This window comes from Camelus bactrianus, chromosome 11 (assembly GCF_048773025.1).
Source record: "Camelus bactrianus isolate YW-2024 breed Bactrian camel chromosome 11, ASM4877302v1, whole genome shotgun sequence".
NCBI lineage: Eukaryota > Metazoa > Chordata > Mammalia > Artiodactyla > Camelidae > Camelus > Camelus bactrianus.
This window is the reverse complement of record NC_133549.1, coordinates 20,291,895-20,315,853: the sequence shown is the minus strand read 5'-3', so window position 1 is coordinate 20,315,853 and position 23,959 is coordinate 20,291,895. Positions and strand designations below refer to the sequence as shown.

Sequence of the window (23,959 nt, the reverse complement as noted above, 5' to 3'; positions counted from 1 at the left end):
GGAGAGGTAGAGACAGGGATGCCTGCAGAGAGATGGAGTTGGAGCAAGAGTTCGGGGCCACAGTGGTAGACAAACAGAGGAGGGAGCTTGGGAGGGGGCCAGGTGAGCTGGCCTTTTTTTTCTTTTTTTTTTCTGAGGTCCCTGGATATAGATGGTATTTAGAACCCTTGTGCTGGACAGGATACCCCAGAAACAGCAAAGGCAGAAAAGTTGAGTTCAAGTTCTCCGCTGTTTCCCTACTCTTTACGCCCTGTGGAAGAGAAGTTGCACTGTGGACGGTCTCAGCCAGTAGGTAGCCATTCTCCTTGGTCTTTGGGGTCGCCAGCTTTGTCCAGAACAGGTCGTGAGTGTCCCAGGAGTTGTCTGCTGGCTACAGAAGCAAGGTTGGGTAACATACCCTGAATGCACCTTCTCACCATTGATTCCTTCATTCACCAGCCCTGATGAGTGAGGTCACTGCCACAGGGATGCAATATTCCTCATGAGGGCGGGGGCCTTGGACCAACCTGCGGCGCACAGCACAAAGGTTCAGAACCAAGATGAGGCAACATGTATCCTTTCCGTCCATCCTTATGGAATTTCCTCTACTCTGAAACCTCCCTAAATAGCTTGCAGGAGGTCACCTGGAAAGAAGTTCCCGAGAGCAACTGGTCCAGACCCCTCCTAGCTGCGGCTCTTCCTCCTCCGTGTGCGCGTCCTTCCGTGTGTGTTTAACGTGGCTAGTGCTGTCTTAATGACAGGCAAGCCCTTTTCAACATCCACCAGGTGGGAGGCTTTATCCCCTCTTTGCACAGGAAGACACCAGCTCAGACTTCACAGTTAGCCCTACTTCCCCGAACCAGAAGCAGTACAGGGCGCCCTCCGCTCTGCTGGACCGTCTGCATGACCCAGAGCTTGTCCCCAGCCATGCCACTTCCTGGTGTCCAGGGCCAAGGCTGGGAAGGAAGGGCCTCTTCCGCTTGTAAAAGTGGCTGTCACCCCTGGATACCCTACGTAACGCCTGGGTCCGGGCAGCGGGGGCCCGACCAGGGTCTCCCCGGTGGGGTCACGAGCCTGGGTTAGTGGACGTCCAGCGTGGCCGGGTCTTGCGCGGCCTCAGGGTCATCCTTGAGGGGCGGGGCCGCGGCTCCAAGCGGGGCGGGCGCCGGGTGCGCTCCCCGCGCCGGACACCAGGCGTCGCCCCGGCTCCTCGCTGCGCCGGGGCCCCCGCCCCCGCCGCCGATTCCCTGGCCGAGCGCGGAGGAGGCGGCGGGACCCGGTCCGACAAATTTCCTGCTCGGCGGCGGGCGGCGGGTGCGGGCGGCGCGGGTGCGGCGGCAGCAGGCGGCGCAGGCGGCGCCGGACCCCGCGGCCTCCGCGAGTCCCCACGACCCTCCTGTGCGCCCGGCGGGGACGGCGGGGCGCCCCGGAGGGCGGCGGGCGGGCGCCCAGGAGATGCGGAGCCGCCGCGGCGGCGGCGGGATCGGCGCGACAGGACCGTCCCCTCCGAGGTGAGAGCGCGTGGGGTGCGGGCGGGGATCCGCGCGCCCCTCCGGGTGGCCGTGTCCCCGGGGCGGCCGGAGCAGGCCGGGGACGCCGCCTCCACCGCCGCCGCCGAGGGAGGGAGGGGCCGCGCCGGGATGCCGGGTCCCGGAGCTGGTCCCTGCCGGCCGCCGGCGCGCCCGGTGCCAGCGCCTGGGGACCTTGTGACCCCGGCCATCGGGCCCCCGGGCCCCGCAGCCCAACTTGGCGACCACATCGGCAGCTCTCGCGCTCCCTCCTGGTAAACGGACCAGCAGAGTGTGTGTGTGTGTCTGCGGGTGGCGACAGTACTAGGGGGATAGCGACAGGGAGGACGTGTGTAAAAGCAGGCGAGATGGAGAGAGGGTGCCAACGGGTGTGTTGGGGGCTACCGCTTTCAGGGGTGCAGACAGGAGCCTTTTAACAAAGTGACTCTGAGTTGCACCAAATCCGGGAGGGGCATGGACTTGTGTCCACGTGCCCCTTGCTTTTCCAGGGGAGGGGAGCCCAGTAGGATGCCTCTAGGGGGTTCAGAGATGAGGCAGGGACACCCAGGAGGTGAGCAGGTCCCCGCTGGCCCAGGCCGGACCTTGGTGTCAGTGGAGTGACAGTCAGAGCTCCTGGCTCAGAGGTCAGTACAACACCAAGCCTGCCAGCTCCCTGGGACCATCTGGGAAAGGCCAGACAACCCTCAGGATGGAGAGACAGAGCCAAGCCCTGAGTGATTTGCTGGACTTGACCTAAATTCTTTCCTGGCATGGCAGACCCTCCTGGAAAGGTTAGACAATTATTCTTGCAGAATTACGATCTTGATCTGTGCTGGACGGACTATCAGTTTCCACCCAGGAAACTCAAGGAAAGAGGAATGTGGCCCTGTGTGTGTTTGTATCGGGAATGAAAGTGGTTACGTTGGATGAAAACCAGCAAAGGATGGTCACGTGTTTGGAAGTCCCTGTGTCCGTGTCCACTCAGCCACTGACCCCAGGTGCCCCTTGACCTGGGGTGCCTGGAGGTCTTTGTGTCTCAAAAGTCAGCGAAATTCTGCCTCTGCCAAATAAAGACCCAGGCCCGTTTAAACTGTGTGTGGCGGGAGTGAGGGGTCGTGGCTTTTCAAAACCAGAGCACTAAGCCAAAGAGGGGCATGAGCCAAGGCTGGCTCCAGACTGCCGCGGCCACTCAGCCGTCGCGGTGCGGGGCAGAGCTCTGTGTGCGAATCGGGTTGGGGTCTGGGCTTTCTGAGCACAGGCTCCAGGCCTTCCGGGAGCAAAAGGCCAGACGGTGACATGGAGCAGGCCCTGCGCGGCACCTAGCCCTTCCCAGGTGTGGCTCTGCCTCTGACTGGGACCTCAGGGGCTGAGGTCTTTGCTCACTGGTGTAAATGATGCCTGTGCACCAGCCCCTGCACCCTCACCACGCTCCCCCCACAAAAAAAAGGCCCCAGACTTTCCATGTGTGAACAAGAGCTGACTGAGAGCTAGATTTGTCCCTGCAGATGGCCAGGTTTTGGATGAATCCAGATGGTTTTAGACGTAAAACCATCCCTCGGTTCCCCCAGCCAAATGAGTTGTGGGGAGTGGATGAGGAAGTTACTGTCCCTGTGGCGCTTTCTGGGACCCCCGTGGAGGCACGGAGTGAGTCTGAAGCATTGTGGTCAGGACCACAAGCCCTGAGCAGGAGGGGCCACTTCTCTGTGGAGGGACAGCCGGCCTGGAGATGTCCTAGGTTGGTGCCTCCAAGGAAGCCTGAAGAAGCCTCTTGGAGCTCCATGTTCTCATGCGTGACCCCCTCCCGTCCAGGGATGCGTGTGTGCAAATTGTCAACTCCTGAGAGGGGTTGCAGCGGCTGTGGGGTGGGGTCGGAGCTCAGTCAGAGGGGGACTGTCGGAGGTAGACGTGTGAGGCATTGACAGCCGTTGACAGTTGGTTTGTAATGAAGCTGAAATGTGACTGGGGTCTCCTTTAAACTATGCCCCCATTGGTCCACTTCTGCTGCTGCCGTCATCCCAGCCCAAGCTACCCGCTTCTATCAAAACTCCCTTCTTCCAGGTCAGAGGCATGTCCTAGCCCCGTCCAGTCCTCGGTGGTTCCCAGGCTTAGACGCCCACTGGACCTTTCTCCTGAGATGTCAAATGCCCCCAGCTCAACATGTCTCAAATCAAACTTGTGACCTCTGCCCACCCAGCCCAACACTCTCCTAATGTTTTATCCGTCTGCTCGCACCAGCCTTCACCCTGCTGTGGAAAGATTTGCTGGATTGTCATTTCCCTGAGGATGATGTTGTGTCCTCTGCGCCCAGCTGGGTACCTGGCAGTAGGCTCTGATGACTATCATTGGATGATGAACAAGTGACAAATCGAGACATTTTAGGAGCATGTCTGCTTATATATAAGAGTTTGTGTCTTTTTAGCAGATGTCCATTGTGCTTGATTGGCAGCCACACATTTTTTTTTTTAACGCTGATTGAAAACTGGATCCTGGGAAGATAAGAGAGGTCTGTCTAGGCATCATATTGCCAGTTCTTCTGGAGATGCTGTACTTTATTGCTAAAATGACTGTCTGCCCCAGACCAGAGCGACCCCAGATGACCTCCCAAGGAGGCAGGTTTGGGAGCAGTGAGGGGACACCATGGAAGCTGCCCTCCCTTCCTTTACCTGACAGGTTGTTTTCATTTATAATGTTTGAGTTACACTTACAAAAGTTCTGCTGCCAAAAGAGGAACAAATGTACCCATTAGGATAAAGACTGGCCTTCTTAATATTTGATTATCCTTGGGAAAAAAACTGTATTCCAAGACCATCTTCCATCTTTCTCCTGGTGTGCTATCTCCTAGCGAACTGGTGGCTTTGTCCTTCCTGAAGGCACCCCAAGCTGTCCAGATCCTCAGAAGGGCAGCCTGCTCAGCCCCCTGCCCTGAATCTCCCTCCCCTTTATCTCCATCTTAGGGACTCCTACGTGTATCTCAAGGCCCATTTCAAATGCCTCAGTCTCCACAAAGCCTTCCTAACCCCTCCAGCTGAGAGAAAGCTCTCTTCCTTTCCGAAGAGCGGTGTTTGTGCCTGTCCTAGAGCACCTGTCAGACTCTATTTTGATTTCCAGTTGACCTGTTTATCTCCTCTACCAGCTCCTTCGTGCTTTCAGGTAGAAGGTGTGTCTCTGAGACTCTGGGTTCAGGTAATGGATTCAAATCCTGGCTCTGGTGTGACCTTGGCTAAGTCATTAAAAGTTCACATGCCTCAGTGTTCTCTCCTCGAGAATGGGACTGATAACCTCTCCTTCACAGGCTGCTGTGAGAGTGACAGATGGTGCATGCATAGGGTGAGGCGCGGGGCTGGCACTCGGCTAATTGTGGCTTTTAGGTCCCTGCACCACATGAGGCTGTGTGCTGCATGTGTCCAGAAGCAGTGAAGTTTCAATGAGTAAATGAACAGAGTCAGACTCCATATTAATAGATGCCTTGTGTGTGTTATCCAAAGTGCTAGATCAAGTCAGTACGGTGGGACAGGCTAGGTAACTTGATTTTTCTTTTTTGCATGATCATTTGAATGATTATGGAAATCTTGCGTGGCTAAGTGTTTTAATCTCATGATGTTACCTGTGCTCCATGGGCAGACCCATCCTTTAACACACACGGTTGACCCTTCATGTTACAGTGGTCTGGGAGGTGGAAATGCAGTTTCTTATGTGCATTAAGCTGGGCTCATGGGCTGGGTTACACCAGGCCACGTGCACAAGTGAGCCAGACCTGGCGCCAAGGAGCCATGTGGTCTACAACCAAGGCGGACCAGGGGCAAGAGAACAGTCTCCATGGACCGCCCCCCGACACCCTCAAAAGAGAGACTTGTGGCACCAGGCCATCTCTGAGCCCCTCTGGCCCCCAGCGTGCTGGCTAGTTTCACCCTGTCCACCCTGGTCCAGGCAGTGCTGCTGACCCCACGCCCGGCTGAACCCACAGCTGGAGTTACCGCCTGTCCCTGGCTCACCACCTGGGCCGGAGTTTGCTCTGTGCTGGGTACCAGATCTTCCCAGACTGAGATTACGCTCGGGGGGACCTTCAGCATGCTCTTCATTTTACAGACCGACTGCATACATACTGCAAGGATTTTTTTTTTTCAGAGTTAACATTCTCACCATTATCAGAGTGCTGGACAGCACTCTAGATGGTTGGCTTTTGGATCAGCCGTGCCAGAGGGAAAGGGGTTTCTCTGAACTCCACTAATCCTCCAACAGACGCAGGTGCACAGTCAGGGCGAAGCTCCTGCCAGATTCAGGCCGGGAGATCCCGGGTTTGGGGATTGCTGAGCTGGCTGCCTCTTCTCTCTGTCTGCTGTTCCCCAAACCTCGTCCCCCAGGGCCCGCCCCATCCAGGTGTTCTACTTGGGGAGTTTTGATGTGGTTCACGGCCTCTTTGAACTCACACAGCTCCCGGCGTGGAGCCAGAAATGCGGGCCTCACATCTTTCTTTCAACTACGCCAACACTTCAAAGGAACTGTCTAAGCTTATGCACTAATAATGTTAACAATATCTTTCAGGAAAACTGACATATCTTTTTATATTGATCCCCAACGAAACGGGAACCAGATAAACATTTTTTTAAATGTGTATTTTAAAATAGGTTCCAAATACCATCAAGAACGCCCAGTTAATATAGCCAGTGAATGTGTATTGGATGAGATAGCCAAAAAGGTGACGTCTTCTTTCTTCCTGAAACAAATGTAAACTCCACTGGGGGTACAGAAGAGTTTGGAGGAGAAAATGATCCTGGGTTATGTGTTACAAACCTGCTGAGCTTCGGGCAGGTGTTTTGCCTTTAGTGTTTACTGGGTGAGGAATGAAGCCTTGACAGGAAAGCTTGTCCCGACCCTGACCTGGGTTCCGGTGACAATAAATATGATCTGGCAGAAAGGCTGGTGCTGGGATGAATGCTCAGCATTGAGCCGAGCCGTGCTCCCCAGGCAGGTGCGTGGCTGCATCATCCTCTCCAGGGACGGAGGGACGCTTGCCAGGTGCCTGGAGCTCATCGGGCATCCACTCTTCCAAGTGAACCGGAGGGACAGAGGGAGGGTGGAAGGGCCAGCCCCGAGTGCGAGCGGTCCGGGGCGGTGGCGGAGGGCGCGTGCAGAGGGCGCTCCCTGCAGGGATTTCACCCTGTCTGAAAACCAGTAGGGAATCACAGTCCCCAGCGTCCTTTTTCCCTGGGAGGCACCCAGCCCCGGGCTCAGAGCACGGACTTCGGAGCTGAGAGCTGGGGTCAAGTTGGGGCTCTTGACCCTGAGGATGGACGAGTGACTCACCCGCTCCCAGTGTGACTCCTTCTCTTTCTAATGGGGACAAGGACACTTTCCCAATAGGGTTGTCCTATGCATGAATTAGGCTCACGCGTGAGAGCCCAGCCTCGTGCTGGCTCCACAGTCACTGGTACCACTGTCACGTCCAGGAGTCCAGGGGTGGCGAGTCTGGACTCAAAGGCTTGAGATGACCTGAGCTCTGATTCCTCCTCGGACACGCTTGCTTTGTCCTCAAGGCAAGTTGCTTAATTTCTACTCTGTAAACACAGGCATCATTTTTGGTTATTAATGTCCTTGAGCCCATTTGGTCGTTTCCAGTTGAGCATTAGTCACTGATTTTTGTACTCGGGAGCAAATTTAATTCCATTCTCTTCTCAGCGCGAGAGTTCTGAGTGTCCTGTTGCGCAGCTGCTTGGTCACGATGTGTTATCCTGAGTGACCTTTGCACTAAGCCTTTTGATTTTGCCTCTTACCCCAAAAGGACTTGGCGTTTTCAGGAGGTCTGCTCGGCAGATCAGTTGGCTTCCAGCAGACTTGGCCCCGACTCCTTCGCCAGCAGGCCTGAGCGCCCTGGGGCTGGGCTGGGCTGGGCACGCCGGCTGGAGCAGACCCTGGCGGGGGTGGCTCTTGTCCCGGCAGGTTCCCGGTGACCCTGCGGGAGCTCCGGCCTCCCTTTCTTCTCTGGTTCAAAAGGCTGGCGTCAAAGGGGGACACCCACTTACATGACTTGCTGTCACAGCCCTGGGGTCTTCCCCACCCGCCTCACCAGTCTGTCTGGCCTCTTGTCACGGAGCAAAGCTTTTCATTCGTTGTTTGAAAAAGGGCTGAGAAGAGGCTTTGAGGACACCAGGGGTCAGTTTTTCTCACATCGCAGCTTTTCCCAGGGCCGGCCTGCTCTTAGCCGTTCTGTACTAATTCACTTGTTACAAAACAGAGGGACGGAGATGGAGACAGACTCTCAGGTGCTGAGCTTCTGTCTTCCAGGAACTGTCATCCACAGAGGCCTCCACGTTTCCTTTTAACCCAGATGGGAGACTTGGATCCTCGGTTCCCGGAGGCGGGAGCTGAGGACCAGGGCAGAGCCTGAGACCGTTTCGGAGGGCAGAGGGGTGGCCCATTGCTTACCGCGGGGCGTAGCGCTAACATTTAGGCCCCAACACTGACTCTCTGAAGCAGGAGCTCTCTCCCAGTTACAGAGGGCTAGGGCTGGGGAATCAGCATGAATTAACAGAAAGCCAGAATATTTGAATCCTTTCATTTTACGTTCAAGGATTTGCAGTAACTCAATCTGGCCTAGCAAAATGTTGCCTTGGGGCGCCGGCTTTAATGACTAGAAAACACATAAATGCTCTTAGAAAATGCATAAATGCTTTTCCAAAGAGATTAAAATATTTCAGCTTCTTAAACACGTAAAAATAAACGCGTCTCATGTGCACTATGACGTTTGTTAATCAGAAGAAACTTTCCTTTGCAGTCAAATTATTTCGAGTCATCTTAAAACCTGCATGGTTACTGCAAGTAAAAGTGTTCCTAGTTCCTTGTAATTAACTCTTTTCTTCAGTATGTGGCTCTGCTGGCTCCAAAAGTTCCTAGTTTTATGAACAGCTGAACGTTTAAAGCCTGGACATGAAAATCCTTTGAGACAGTTCCCCATCCTTCGTGCTGAAGCATGGCTGACTCAGGAGGCACACCCCCCGGGCCCTGGCGGGCACGGCTTTATTAAGTGCATCAGTAATTCAATAAATTACTTTTCACCAGTGTTGCCAACATCAGCTAAAGTTCACTCATCTATTGGAGATGCTATCAGTCTGCTCATTCAAATTCCTTTGAGCAAAGTCCTGATTTCGGCCCAACATTATTATAAATATGCAAGAGCCAGAAATTTAATAATTTTGCACGGAACTGTGCCCAGCTAGGCCTGTCCTTAGCAGCCAACAATATTCCTTCAAAGGGTGTTTCTTGGTTTTCATCAACGGTGAGTAGTATTTGAAAGAGTCTGTCAGGTCAGGTAGAAGGGACAAATGGGGAAGATAAGCATGTATTGAGTATCTACTGTATACTCCTACTGTACTTAACACTGGTATTGCGAAAAAGTCACCCGGCCTGTCCTGTGGGTGCCCCACACCCAGAGGAGGACACAATGTGTCGTTTCCAGGGCATGTGTAACGTGGAGGTGGGACAGAACTGCCTAGGTGGGCTTGTGAAGGGGGTGCCTGGAAGGGCTTCACCAAAGCAAGCTTGGTTTTCAAGCATGTTTCCTTGGTAGCCAGTGGGGCTAGAACATTCCAGACAAAAGGACTTCCAGGTGCTTGCCCAGTGGTAAAAAAACAGCATGACCTGTCTGGGGAGCAGCAGATGTCAGAGTGGAGCCAGAGCCCAGGGGTGGCGAGGCTGGGACCAGAGCGGTGGAGAAGGCTGGGGCAGAGGTGAAAACGACCACGTCACATATGCAAACCAGGTCCAGGGATGCTTAACGCAGTTGGCCCCAGCTGGCCAGCATCCCGGTCGGTGACCCTTGGCAAAAAGGGAGGAAAGATGCTCGCTTAGAGCAAGAGGGAGGAAAGTGGGCTGCCCCCGAGGAAGAACTTCTGACCGTGGCTGAGTGTCTTTGCCGATTCTCCAGTGAGAACCTTCCCTTGAGATTTCAGGGGACCCACCTGACTGGGAATTGTAAGTTCTGTCTTCCATTCTGGGAGAGGAGAGTTTTCCTGAGGGCTCCCTGGGCTGTAAAACACCCTCAAAAGTCTGGAGGTCAGAAATGATGGTGATGCCTCCGATTGCATCACCTTAAAAACTCATTTGCTCCCTTCATTTTACAAATCCAGCCGGGTCCAGCTACCTTTCTGTGCAGAACAGCGCCCAGGATGGACATAAGGCGTGGTTCGATCCAGCCATATTTTTGTGGTCAGGAAACTGAATTCATTGTACACTGAAGAGCCACCCCTTTCCTCAAATAAGAAAGGAAGCACTTTTACTAATTTCTAGTTAGTGTCTCAATAGCCTTCCTCGTTTGTTTTTAGGTAACTGGAAATATGCTTTCTGCATGAGGCTTTCAGTTTGCCGAAAACCAAAGCCAATTCTGCTGTTTTGCTTTGGATGCTCCTGGGATGTTTGGGGGGAAATGTGATCTCCCTGTTTAGAGTCTGAGCATGTCACCTGCTCTAGGTGAGCAGCCTGTGACTTGCCCAGGGTCACGTGTCCTGTCCAGGGACCACGTCCTGGCCTGGAATCAGCATCCTTTTTCTGTTCTCTGTCCTGGTGGGCTGACCCCTTCATTCTCCCTCCCGTGTTTGACTCTTGGTTTATGTTTTGGGGCCTTGGGAAATGGAGGCCCCTCGTCTGCCTCCCTCCCACGAAAGCCCACCTTGTCTGTCCATTTGGATCGCAGTGCCTTCTAGCTTTGAGCAGGGCCTGAAGGTGAGAAGTTGTGACTTCACTGCTGTGCCTCCGTCTCTTGTCTGCTTGGCCTGAGTCTTGCTGGCCTGTCCCCCGGCCGTGGGTGGTTTCTGCCGGGCCGGTGGTGTGCAGGTGGTATTTTAGGAAGCTATCGAATGTGTGTTTCTTGTGCACAGCGTGCTTTTGTTTAGCAAATGATTTATTATTTGTTGTATTAGAACGCACATTCTGAATGGATGGGCAGTGCTGGGCAGAAATCGGTGACATCAGTCCTGGTGATTTTACTTAGTGGTGGCGTTTTTGTTGTCTTGCTTTGTTTCGGTATGGCGGTGACTTGTAAGAGTTTTACAGAGACTGCGTACTCTTCAGTGGCTGTCGTCTTGGAGATTGGCGCAGCCAGGCTCCGTGTGCTGCGTCTGTTTTCAGGCCCGGAAGGCAGGGAGCACGGCCAGGCTTCCCAGGGTGACTTCTGAGCAATGGCCTGACTGATGCTGGGTGGGAAATGCGTGGCCGTGTGGGTGTGATGGACTCAGTGGATGGCCGGGATGTGCTTTGGGACACGTGGAGTGATTGGTGTCTGGTAACATGGGGCTTGACCCCGTCACCAGTGATACGGGACGTTGGGTAGGGTAGGCCCCCACAGGAGGGGTCTTTGGGCCCCCCGGAACCTGTGGGGGGGATCTGTCTCCTGGGACGAGCCACTCACTGCTTCCACATGGAGTCTGGTGGAGGGTCCACTGTGTCCCCCCTCGCCAGGGTACACATCCCCAGGGAGCTGGTGGGTTTGCAGCTGCCTTGTGGCCACCACAGTCCTCTGGCCAACGGGGCTAGTAAGTGGGGGTCCTGGTGGCGGGGCGGGGGGACAACTCCCGTTACTGACTGAGCCAAGGCCTCCCGGGGCTCCATCTATGGGAGGGTCTGCTAAACGGTCTGTCCCTGAGTCCAGAGCTACCCTCTTCTTCCACCTCCCCCCCGGCCTTCGCAGGTTGTCTCAGTGCACAGGAAGCTGCGATGTGCCCCCCCGCAGACTGGGAGAGGCAGGGCGCCGTATTGTCAGGGATCTCAGGGGTGTCAGAGGTGGAAATGTGATTCTTCACAAGAGGCCTCGCTGACATACGAAACTGAAGGCTCGGGAAGAGCAGGACTCAGTGGTTCCACGTTGCCATCAAGGCCCCACCATCCTTCCTCCTTCACCCCGACAGGCTCCTCCCCACAGGGCCTCCAGCAGCCCCTCGTCCTGTCCTCCCTGTAAGAGAGAGCCTTTCCCGATAGGGGCCACCGTGGACTCAGGAGGGAGTCTCCGTGGCTCTGATGAGCCAGGCCTCGGCCACATCCCCAAGGCTTGACTGTGGCTGGACTTGCCCTGTTCTGATTGTCCGGGCTTGGGCCCCGTGTCCTGCCAGGGGTCTGGGGATGGAGCAGCTCCCTCCAAACCACTGTGCCGGGTCGAGGGGGAAGGGCGGAGGTCATGGGGCCTTCAGGACAAGGGAAGAGGCTGGTCCCTCAGGCAGCAGGATGAGAGGACCCTTGGGCCTGTCGGGGAAAGGTCTTGGCATCTAGGGAGGGACTTGGCTCCATCTTGGGGCTGGGGGAGGCGAATGAACGAGACTTCTGAGGAAGGGAAGTGCTGATGGGGAGGTCTGATGAGGGGGACTGGGGACCAGGAGAGGCTCTCAGTCACACCCCTAGGGGGCCATACATCAGAGTCCCAGGGCCATCGCAGGGCGCCCTGCGTGCAGTGAGGTTGGGAGCCGCATTTTCCACAAAGCTCCCCGGGAAGCCCAGCCTGTGGCCGGGGTGGAAACGTCAGGGGCTTTTTGCAGGGGCCCAGGAATGAGGTCAGGACTTGCCACGGTAGGGGCGGGCGGAGGGTGCCCCAGGAGGAACAGCCGGCACAGTGGCTGCCCTGGCAGACGGAGAAGAGGCACCGATGCCTCACAGGGCCGACAGCGGGATGGAGGTGTACCTGGTACCCTTGGCTCTCAGGATGGAGTTGGAACCATCACAGGGACCAGTCCTGAGTGCCTTCCCCGGGGAGACATGGATCCTCGGTGAACCTGCTTTGTGCTCCACCCCCCATTCACCTTGCTCCGGCCCCTCCTGTGCTCACGGAATCTGTTGGATAGACTAATCCATGATGAGGTGTTAGGGACTCACGGAGGGCCAGTTTCAAGGGTTTAAAAGACGACAGCTGGGGAACGAGGAGGCTAAACCAAATGAACGGTGGAGGATGGGATTGCCGGCAGCATGAACGTGATCATGGAGGGTCCCCTCGGCAGCCTTTAAGCCCCGGGGACTCACAGTCATTTACATACGTCAGTTACTTATGTCCGTTCACTCATCGGTACAAAACAAGGGAATGGGAGACCTATTGTGTGCCGGGGTTCCACGGATCCTGCCCTTGCCTCCTTTACCTGGGGCCTGGGCTTCTGCATCTGTCTGTCTGTCTGGCCAGAGGCGGGCAGTGCCGAGCTCAGCCTTGCTCTGGAGACCATGTGCAGTGAGGGGCTGCCCTAAAGTCCTCATGTCATCCACTTGGGACTGAGAGGGCTCCTTATGCTGGGGATTGTGCCCGCTTCTCTGCAGATCTGGAACAGCGTGTGTTCATCAGGGGCCCTGTTTCCACTTGGGTGTTTGTGGCTGAGTGTCTGCCCCTCCCAGAACTACAGCTGCTAAAGGCGATGAAGCCAAGATGGGGGCAGTTTTGCCAGGCTCTCTGTTAAAAGTCCATCTATCTTGTAGTGAATACCTATTCCTGTGACTCTGTCTCTAACCTTAACATCTGAAGGAGGTTGGACCGTAAGGCCAACGACAGCAGGCACACGGTCACCCAGCAGCTGTGGCCCAGCTGTCCTCTCCCAGGACCCCCCCACCCCGTCTTCCCCCTCTGCTCTCTCTGTTTCCCTGATCTCAGCTTCACCACTAGGGCTTCTTTGTCCAGAACCCCAGGTCCCGCTGAACTCACCCTCCTGCAGTGGGGACACTTGGTGGCAGTGGCCATGTTAGTGGCTGTGCCCCCTCGCGTCCTGGCAGCTTCGCCCACTGTGTGCCTGCCCCGGCCAGAGGCCTGGAGAGCTGCCACTTCACCATCAGAGTAGCTGGCATGCCATTCTTTTGAAATGAGTAATAGCAAAGCTGGTCCAAGAAATGCCTGTGTTTCCTCCCTGCTGTTGCCCAGTCTCCAAAGAATAAAAAGATCCGATTGCCTCATCACGTGAGGAGGCCGAGGGCAGCCTTCCTGGACCCGGGGCCGCCTCAGGGGCTGGCGGAGAGACCTTGACTCAGGCCCAGGGAGCCGCAGGACCCAGGGCTGCAGGTCTGGGAGAACTGAATGATAGAATGATTTGCCCAACAGCTCCTGATCAGAAATCATTTGGAATTAGTTTCAAGGTCTCCATGGAGAGTTTCTACTTTGGGAAAAATTCTATCAAGATACCCTAGTGTTGGAGTCACCATCTGTCTTTAATGTGGTGTCCAAACCATAGGGACTTAACTTCTGGGTAGCTCTGGCAGAACCTGGATGAGTCTGGGTGTGGAGCTGACCTTCCCGTGGGGCTCCGCTCCCTGCCGCTCGTATCCCGCTGCCTGGTTTCCGGCCGGTGGGAGTTCAGCCCCTTGACCGAGCAGCACGGATCCGCACGAAATCCGCACGAACGCCGCGCTGTCTGGTTCGGCTCAAGGGGGCCGATTTCCCTGCCGAAGGCTTAAGCTGGAAAATCTCCGTGACGAGTACAAGGAGCATTTGCGTGGAGGCTTAAATACTGTGTCAAGATGCGTAAAAAATAAAATCCGCCACGGTGTGAGGCGGACCGTGTCTCTGAGAAACTGGGTGTCTGAGCAAATTAAAGGATCACTCGGGAACAAGCTCTTAAGAGTTTTTACCAAGAGTTTGTGCTCTAAATTGGGGGTGAGTTGAGGGTCCCTGGCATCAGGAAGGCCAGGGGAAGGTGGGGGAGGTGGTTTTATGACACAAGCCTGGGCAGATGTGTGATTGTCAGCAGGGTTTCACCACCAGCCCACGGTCAGTATGTTCCCCTCCGCCCACGTTCCCTTCCTGTGCTCAGGGAATATTTAATGCCCAAAGCAATAAAACTGTGAGACTAACCAGAACAAGCTGGGTGAAACGTTCATAGGGTCCCATCAGGTCACAGAACACGGAGACGTCGGCTCGGGCCCTCGCTGTCGCAGTGCTTTCATCTTTCCTAAGCACTCTTTGATAATGTCTAATTGTTCAAGCTAGATGTTAAGGAGTGTTGGCACCATGGAGGCTGAGCGTGCTAGAAAGTAGACATGGTAATGAATGAGCAAGGCAAGAGGACGCCAGCCATCAGCACCATTTCTGTTTTGAGCAGAGAAGTCCCTGGGAGACTTTGAAATGCATATTCCCTGGCCCTGAAGGGGTTGTCCTGTGAACTAAGTAAGCAAATGCAGCCATTAACACAGACCTCAGTTTTCTGAGCTCTAGAACAGAGTTGGCAATTTTGTCTCATCTAAGCTGTTGGAAACTGGCACCTCAGAGGTGTGGCTGGGGCTGGAAGACCCACTTCCCTGGCTGGCCGTGGGCAGGAGGCCTCAGTTCCTTCCCGTGTGGACACATCCATGGGACTGCTTGAGCATCCTTGTGATGCCTGCTGGCTTCCCCGAGAGAGAGGGGTCCCAGAGAAAGCAAAGCAGAAGCTGTAACATCTTTTAGGACCCAGCCTCAGAAGTCAGTCTTAGCTGCAATATTCTATTGGTCACTCAGGTTCGCCCTATTCATGCAGAGAAGAATGACCAGCCCTTTCCAAAGAGCAGGTGTCAGTGAGGAACCTCCATTCTTTTATTATCCGGGTTGTGTGTGTTGCGGCTTTTAGCTGGACACCACCAAACTGAGAACAGGAACTGGACAGGAGGTTACTGAATAGCTCTCAGAATCAACTGGAAGGCTGGAGAACCAGGTCACAAAAGGGGCGGGAGCCCAGGAGGCGCTCAGCCTGAACCAGAGCCAAGGCCAGGCCACAGGAAGCTGCCGGTGAGGATGTGGCCTGTGGTCCATGGCTGCTGAGGCTGCTGGGCGTTGCTGCCACCAGACTTCCTGCAGGCAGTGTCAGAACATCCCTGGATCCACGACTCACCGTGGAGCATCGGTCCTGGGTGGGATCGATTGGTGGAGCCTGTATCACCTCGCTGCCAAAGTCTGGCTGCAGGTGCATGGAGGATGAGGTCTGCAGGGTAGGTAGGTCCTGCCCTGGCAGGTGGGGAGCTTTGAACCACTGAGGGGACATGCAAGAGGGATGCCAAAAAGTAGGATGAGGGATGAGAGATGAGGCTGCAGAGAGGGGTCCCCAAAGAGCAGGCGTTCACTCTGCCTGGGTTGTACTGAGCTCAACGGTTGTTTTTGCCTCCAAGCATACCCAGTATTATGTAGAAATGTATTCCTGGAAAGTTGTGTTAATTTAAATTGTGGCTTATATACACTGGCTAAGCTTAATACTTTCCAGAAGTTTGCAGATGATCCTTTTGTAAAGCAGCTAATCCTTTTAGAGAACAAATAATCACTTCTTAATGATTTTTTTCAAGATCAAGACTATATATTGTGTTTTCTCAAGGTAGAGTATCCAACACTTAGGTCTCCTCTCTTCCTCATAGTGAAGAAATGTTACAGCTTTATAGATAACGCTTGCCGTGTCTCATGCTGTGTGGGAAAAAAAAAAAAACCACTGAGGGATTTTTTTTCCATTTCTCTCTTTCCGTGGTAATTGATTGTCTTCTGGAAGGAAGTACAGGCTATTACAGTTTTTAAAGAGCTTGTTTTTACTTTGCTCTGACCCGCAGGACTGTCTAATAGGAGCATATTTAGCAGTGAATGAATGAAGAAACAAGCATTTTTTTGTTGTTATGCCTGGGAAATTAGATTTGCAAAATTCACCTTTAAGTCAAATTTGCGAAATTCCCCTTTAATGTTCCTTTTTCTTTTTCCTTCTCCAAGAGGCTTTCACATCACAGCAGGAGTATTGGGTTCCGTCTCCTAGAGCTGCTTTCACGTTTCCTGGTGAACAGAGTGGACGGGAGGGGTTCAGGAAGCAAGATGAGAGGCCGGCTCTGCTCTGCCGTCTGGCGACAGGCTCTGTGTGTGCGGAGGAGTCCTGGTGGCCCAGGATTGAGGGGGACCAGCCAGTGAGGAACGGGAAGGCTGCTGTCATAATCTGAGAGAGAGAGAGAGAGTGGAGACTGATACCAGCCTCCACTCGGGTACCTCCAGGTGTCAGATGCCCACATCGCTCTTGCCTCTTTCCGCACAGGTAACGGGTGGGTTTATTGGAGTGGCCTCCACCCCGGGCAGGTTGTCACACACCTGTAGGAAGGTGGCACGTTGGAGACCTGGGGTGTGTTACTGTCTCAGTAACACTGATGCAGCTACCCTTTCCTCCAGCCTTGGAACCCCTGGTTGTCTTCGGTTGACACGAGATGAAATACTGACTTACATTCCCAGGGGCTGTGTTATTTACAAACAGCTTCCTTTAAATGCTGGAAGCATACCCCATACCGTTGTGCTAAGGCGCCCCCTCTGAGAGGGCACAGGGGGAAATCGTGATGAATGACAGCATGAGGCGCAAATCAGGCTGCTTGGATTCCCTTAGTGTGGCTACATTTTCTTGAGTTTAATGTGTGGAAGGTGTCAGCCCATTTTATGGTTAGACATACTGAGGCTTGGACAAGTAACGTGAGTTGTTCTGGGCCCATGTCCCTAGAAGGTGCGGAGCTGGGCTTTCAGCCCAGGCTTGTCCACTTCCCAAGCTGGGCCTGTCGCCAGACCTACTCACTAAGCTGCGATGAGCGGAACAGCTTGGAGGGGCTGCCGCCTGGGAGTCCGGGCAGCCGGCGTTGCGCCTCCTTCTGTAATTCCAGACCATGGTTTCGAGATGGTCACATCTTTGAATATGTGGCTAAAGAGAGTACAATAAGTAATATTTTTGAGTGGGTTATTTTAGTCATTTGTATCAGAACACAGGTGAATCTGATTCTGTGATGTCACTGACTGTTAAGAGAAATAGTCATTTGCATTTAGCTGGTGTGTTATTGATCATGATTATTCAATACTATTATTATTTAAACAGGTTTTTCCACATTTTATATTGTATTTAGGTATAAAACACAAAAGCACCATCATTTTTGGTTAAGAAAATGAATGCCCTTTGCAAAAACCGTTAGAGGGGATATTGATTTGCTAGCTCCCGTAGCCCTGAGTTGCTTTTTCCCTCAAGGTTCGTAAACTGCATTAGTGGCAACCTTCAGATTTAAGGGGTAAAGCAAAACTTCAGAGAAGATTTATTTGGGAGATTTGCCATTTTGTACTCGTTTTCCAGCCTATCTCATGCAGCATCTGAACAAACTTTAAAATTCCTTTAATTTAACAAAGAAAGTGTCCTCTGAGTTGTGTTGTTTGGGCCCCTGTGGTCTTCCGCGCTCGCTTCCTGGCCCACTCCCTCTTTCAGTAAATCGTATTTGCTATTGACAGGCTTGTTTTTGTTTCCTTGGAATGTCTGAGCAGGAAGGAAACAGTAGAAAACTTAGTGCAAATACAGCAATTCTTTAACCATTTTTAAATGCACGCAGGATCATCGGTTTGTATTGATTCTGTCTGTCCTTCTAGAAGTTTTCCAGGGCCAATCCATTCCCTTTTTTTCAAACCCCCGTCTTTACTGCTTTTCCTCTGTGCTCCTAGAAACATTTGTTCTGGGTGGATGACAGATTGCTGTGCTGGGTTGGAGCAGCATGCTTGTCTGATGCTGAATCCATCTACAAGGCTGGCTGAGTAGATAGGAAGCGTCCTGCCCTGGGTACAAACCTGGAGGTGTGCACTGGAAATGTATCTGTCTCTGAAATAACATTTTTAGAAAGATGAGGGCTGGTAGATAAGGGCGCACTGATGATGTCACTTCAGAAAAAAAAAAAATTATAGCATTTGGTTTCACAGTGTTCTTCTTCCAGCCCAACTTTTATAGCAGAACAAAACACTGAGAGCAGTGTTAGAGGTCAAGGTCGCCATAAATCAGCTTTCAAACTGGAAAACGAAAATTAACTGTATAGTCATGCAGAGTGACATGTCTGTTAAATACAGAGGTTGTTGTGAATAGATTTATGCATCCAATTTGTTTGCCGTTGTCAAAACCTCATTAATTGTAAGCCCAATGACATTGTTTGCTGTCTCAAATCACTTTTAAATTACACATGTGCTACTTAATCTTAAAAGCAAAATTAAACCTTGGATTGGTTTACATTTCAAGTTACAGCATTGAGCCATTGTATTCAGGGGAAGGAGTTTAATATGCATTGCAAAATAAAATCAGGAGGTCCTTCGCATTCACGGTGCCTTATGCAATTAGATTCTGTCAACTGTAATTTTTCAGGTTAATTTCTTCCATGATGGATTGGGTAAATAATAAAGTCATAAATCCCTTTTTATGTTTAAATCATTATATAAATCCTTAGTATCAATGCAATAAAGTATTTTAAGTAAATTACTTGGAAGTGTGACTTGTATGGCAAATACGTAAAACGGATTTTTTTTAAAAGAAATCAGCAAAGATAGGTATTTTACTTGTTTAAGAAATACAGGTGTTTACCGAGTCTCTACCTGGGCCCGGTGCTGGAGACACAGAAGTCAGGAGGCCATGGTCACTGTCCTCAAGAATCTGCTAATCCAGCACAGTATTTCCAGCGAGTTCTCTGGGGTGTGTGTCCCCAAGATTCTCGGTCAGGTATGGGCCGGTGCTGAGGGCTGTGGCTGCTGCAGGGGTCCCTTGAGAAGGAGCAGCGAGCCCCAGCATTTCAATACTGTCTTGGCCACGGGGACTCCTCTCCTGAGCGTGTTGGTCTGCACTCTGGGATTCTTAACCTGGGAGCCTGCGGGAGTCTATGGATAGAATTCAGAGGGTCTGTAAATATAGATGGGGAAAAAAGCGTACACTTTTATTTACATCCAATTGGCTTCTTCTGTAATCCTATATTCCTCATACCTTAAAACCATTTTTTATGGTGGAAACAATTTTTGAAAGGTTTTTCAGAATTTTTTTTTTAATTTACGCACAAAGTCAGCTCCACGAGTTCTGACAGATGTGTAGAGATGTGTAGCCACCACCGCAGTCAAGACATAGTCCTTGCCTCCCAACTGAAAATTCTCGGCTGCTGTATCTTTACAGTCAGCCCGTCCAACCCCGCCCCTAATTTCAGGCAACCATTGATCTGTTCTCCATCCCTGTAATTTCGCCTTTTCGAGAATGTCCTGTAAGTAGAATCATACAGCACGTCGCCTTTTGAGTCTGGCTGCTCGCACCTAGCCCGCGGGTGGAAGAGTCGTCCTCGCTGTGGCGTGCATCCGTGTCGCTGAGTAGCCGTCCGTCGTCTGGAGGTACGCACTGGTGCTTAATGGTTCCCCGGGGGGGGCACTGGGTTGTTTCCACGTGGGGGCACTTGTGAGTGCAGTGGCTATAACACGTGCATGTAGGTTTTGGTGGGATTTAGGTTATCGTTTCACTCGGGTAGGTAAGTGGGGTGGGGTTGCTGAATCACACGTGTTTAACTTCATAAGGAACTTTCAAACTCGTTTCTGTCGTGGTGTCACCTCGGCTTTCCCCCGGAGTGTGTGAGCATTCCAGCTGCTCTGCGTCCTTGCTGACATTTGCCGTGGTCTGTTGTTCACTTTTCCAATTTTGCCATCCTCGTAGGTGAGAGCAGTTTCACTGCGGTTTTAGTTTGCTTTTCCCTAACGCCCGGTGTGGTTGAGCGTCTTTTCCTGGACGTATTTGCCAGCTGTCCATCTTCTTTGGTCGTGTCTTTTCAAATCTTATGCCCAGTAAAGACACTGGGTTGTTTGTCCTCTACTTTTTATTTTCTGCAATTAAAAACATTATTCTGAGAATAAGCGTCACTAGATGGCCAAAGGGATCCATATCACCAAAAAAATTAAGCACCATTGAGAGACACACTTGCTTTAAAGTGTCTTTATTTTTCGCGTTTTTGTGTTTTCTTGTGGGGTAGCTACCTTGCTGGAAGACTGCCATACCGCATTTCACAACATCGCTCTCCCGTGTGGGTGAGGTCCCGTATGCCTCCCTCCTCTGCAGTGAACGGTGCATTTCTTCTCTTCATATTTTATGAAACTCTTTGGCCCTCTTTGATTCTTTACCCAAATGGAAGGGATCCTAAGCTGCAGAAAAAATGTGAACCAACATATTCCAGGAGGATGGTCCTGGTCCACCTTTTTAATCAAGAGCTCTTTCTGAAAGCAGGATAAAAGGATGAGTGTGTGCTTTACTGCTGTGTATGGTTATCTCCACAACGCCGTGGACTGACATATTTTTCTGCCTTAAGCTCTGTTATTTTTTTTAATCTCAGTTTCCCAGCAATACTCATCTCCCAGAAAAAAACATTTTTTTTTAATCTAGTTGAGCTATTTTTTTAAAGTCTCTGTGGACCCTTTTAAGTAGGCAGCTGAATATTGACTTTGTCATATCTGAATCTTTTGAGTCAAATTCCAGTGTGGCGAATGTTTTTAGGAGCCATATGCTTATTTATGATCAGTTTACCAGTTTTGCTTTGTGGCTGCTCTATGAAGGAATGTAAGGAAGATGCAAGGTACAGAAATGTGGTGCCGTAGTGTTCCATTTAAATTCCATGAAAGGGCTTATTTAGGATTCTCTTCTTCCCCATTGGAAAGAAAAAAATTGGAAAAGAAAAGCAAATGCAATGTATGTACTGAGAATTAATGTTTGGCACACACACCAAAAAATCGTGCCGTGGTGAGGAACTCTGCCGTGTGTTAGTTATTGCTTGAGAATGAGTCTTAGTGCTGAATAGATGCTCCGCATTTTATATTTGGCACACTTAGCTTATGCAAATGTAAGCTGAGTGCTTATGATCTGGGAAATCAGAGACATTAAAAAATGTTCTTACCTAGCATCTATGCACAGTCCCTCCAGGGAAGTGAAGAGCCACGCGGGTAAAGTGACGGGGACAGTTACGAGGAGGCGCCGGGGAGTCCGTGCATCTCACTTAGGGGCACCGTCGCAGAGTTTGTGTTTCAGTGTCACCCCTCTGGTTTTCTCTTAGGGAACGGAGGGTGGGAAAAGGCGCTTTTGCTCATCTGCACACGTGTGTGCTCGCGACCCCGCTCCCACTCCCCCTTACGAGTTTCCTGTGGCCGCTGTGGCAAATTAGCACGGATTTAGCAGCTGAAAGCTACCCGTCCCCGTGTCCCCCGGGCTCCGAGCGTCAGGAGCCCCTGCGGGCTTCCCCCTTGCGGATTCTGTGCAGGGCGCCTCCCAGGAGTAACTCAGAGCATGAGCGGGGCTGTGCTCCTGGCTGGAGACCCCCTTGAGTCCGCTTCCAAGTCCGTCTCCCCGGGACCTTAACCCCCCCGCAAAGTCCCTTGCCTGCAGCACCCAGATTAGAGTTCGGTGGGTGGGAGTCTTGGGGGCTATCTTTAGAATTCTGCCTAGCAGCCCCCCTGCACACGCACATTAACAGCAAAATGACAAAATTTAAGGTTCTCCTGAGTGGCTGTTTGCGGCGAAGGGATTTGTTTCCGTTTCTCAAACAATATGTGCCGGGGAGTTCTGCGGTATTTACACATTTGGTGTTTACGCCTCGCAGACTCCATTATGCATATCTTGAGGAATACTCTTTACATAAATTAAGATGATTTTTCTCTTTCCTGAAAACATAGCAACATGCCACACATTCTGGATGAAAATGAGAAATTGTTTACACCATGAGCCAAATGAAACTCTGGGAGAATTCTGAAGTAGGAAAGATGGAAATGTGCTCAAATGGATGGCATATTTTAGGTTTCCCAGGAATTTCCTTGCAAGTATAATCATAAATTAATAATAAAAAGCTATTGAATTATAATATCAAGTATGTATCTGAGGGTTTTTGGGGTTGAACAGAGAAAGCAATCCTAAACACATGTTATTTTCCTCCATGGGGTTGCTCGGGACGACCTCGGTCACCGGGGAAAGACACTTCCTCCTTTGGCGGAGGGCAGGGGCCGGGGCCAGAGGATTTCGATTCCGTTTTCTCTCTCCAGTGCTGCCTCCGCCCCCGGCTGGGCCGCTTAGGGCAAGTTCTGTGTTCTCAAGCATCAGGGTTGCCATCTGGGAATGATAGTCCTGACTAGGAGTTAATGAAGTAGCATCTAAGAAAATAATTTGTAATTTAGGAAGAGTTAGACGCCTGCTAGTTAAATAAGCAAAGACAGAGAGAGAGAGAGAAACGGAGAGATGGAGAGACAGAGAGAGACAGACAGGGAGAGTCAGAGACAGACACAGAGAGAGACAGAGACACAGAGAGAGGAGAGAGGAAAAGAACGAACTTGGAAACCACTCCCCTTTCTTTCTGACACGTGTTCTGACACATTCGGGAGCCACCATAGACTAGATGAGGTTTCTCAATGGAAGGTTATTTGCCAGGAATAATCTTGGAATCAAAAGCAAAAAAGGTGAGGTTTGACCCCCTTTTCTCAGCACCAGAGCAGGCTCACCAAGGGAGGGTGCCGGCCTGGCCGCCCCTGCAGCCCTCAGCTCCCTGTGTCCACGTCACTGCTTCACTGTTGAGGACCAAAGCATGAAGCTCTTATGTTCAGAGGGGGTTCTTGGCTTGTAATGTGTTAGAACATTTCATTTGCTTTGGAGAGAGAATCACACACATTTGCCTTGTGGGTTATGTCTTGGAAATCCAGCCTCAAGGAATAAGATGCTATCTGCATACTGAGCTTGGCTGTCTCTGCAAACTGGAAACCCTGTTTGCTCCATGGCTGGCTTGGTGGTGACGGTTCGGTTTCCCGGCGGAACGCTGCATCCTTCCTCAGGGATGAGCACATCTTTAGGAAATGTGCTAGACCTCCCCCACCTCCCTCGCTCAGCCCTGGTTTAGGAGCCTCAGAAGGTGACACTGCTGTGACACAGCTTGAACAAGACTCCTGTGTCCTGTGTTCGTTTTCACGGGGAGGAGGACGGTCATCCCCACCTGGTCCTGTTCAGGCTTTGGAGCGCAGGGAGCAGGAGCCTGGCGTGTCTCCCACACGAGGGGCTCGGGAAGGAGCCCGCTGTCTGTTGTTGAGGCTGGGGCCTGGGGTCAGCACCTGCTGGGAGGCCTCCCTCTGTAGACCTGTGAGGAGGGTGCTGCTCTGTCCACCGCTGGCCGTGCTGAGCGGGGGGCTGGCGTTCGGGGCCCACACTGAGCATCCTTCCTGAAAGGGAGTTCCCTGCCCGCCCCACCGGACCCCACCCCCGCCCTCCCCCTCCCCACCCCCGCCTCTATGGACCTCTGTGGCGTTTGCAAACCCTCTGATTGGCAGTACTCCCATCTGTGTCTGCCCTTCTCCTCTGGTTTCCATGGAGAGGCTGGCAGTGGGGACACATCGCTGACTGTGCGGTCCTTCCCCTGGAGCAGCCCTCTGGGTGCTGTCAGATGTAGGGTTCCCCTTCTCCTTCCCTGCCCAGGCAACTGAAGTTTCATGCCCCCGTGGCACAAAGGTTTATGACCCTAACCCTTCCCCTGAGCCAGTGTCTGGACCCCTCAGCACCATCCATTGTTCTTGGTCCTGTCCCTGGGGACTCGCCTTCTCCTAGTGGACACACTCCGTCTCCACCCAAGGGCACTTCTCTGATGCATTTTGCAGAGTACCCTGGCTTGCATATGTGTCCAGCCCCCTGGGGGCTTCAGTCTCCCTCCGCCCCTCCCTTGCAGTCTCAGGCTACAGACTCCCTCCCGTCTCCCTCCCTCCCTCTAAGACA

General features: G+C 52.4%; 1 protein-coding gene across 2 annotated transcripts in view; it reads left to right on the top strand.

The window, feature by feature from the left end:
- The first annotated feature begins 1,286 nt into the window (after positions 1–1,286).
- The window catches only part of PTPRE (protein tyrosine phosphatase receptor type E), a 146,910-nt gene continuing 124,237 nt past the window's right edge, over positions 1,287–23,959 (top strand). The window contains exon 1 of one of the 2 annotated variants that reach the window (XM_074373394.1): positions 1,287–1,490. In XM_074373394.1, the coding sequence (XP_074229495.1) occupies positions 1,435–1,490 (56 nt within the window). In that variant the 5' untranslated portion in view covers positions 1,287–1,434. The remainder of the gene's footprint in view (positions 1,491–23,959) is intronic. The other variant, XM_074373395.1, reaches the window with a different exon arrangement.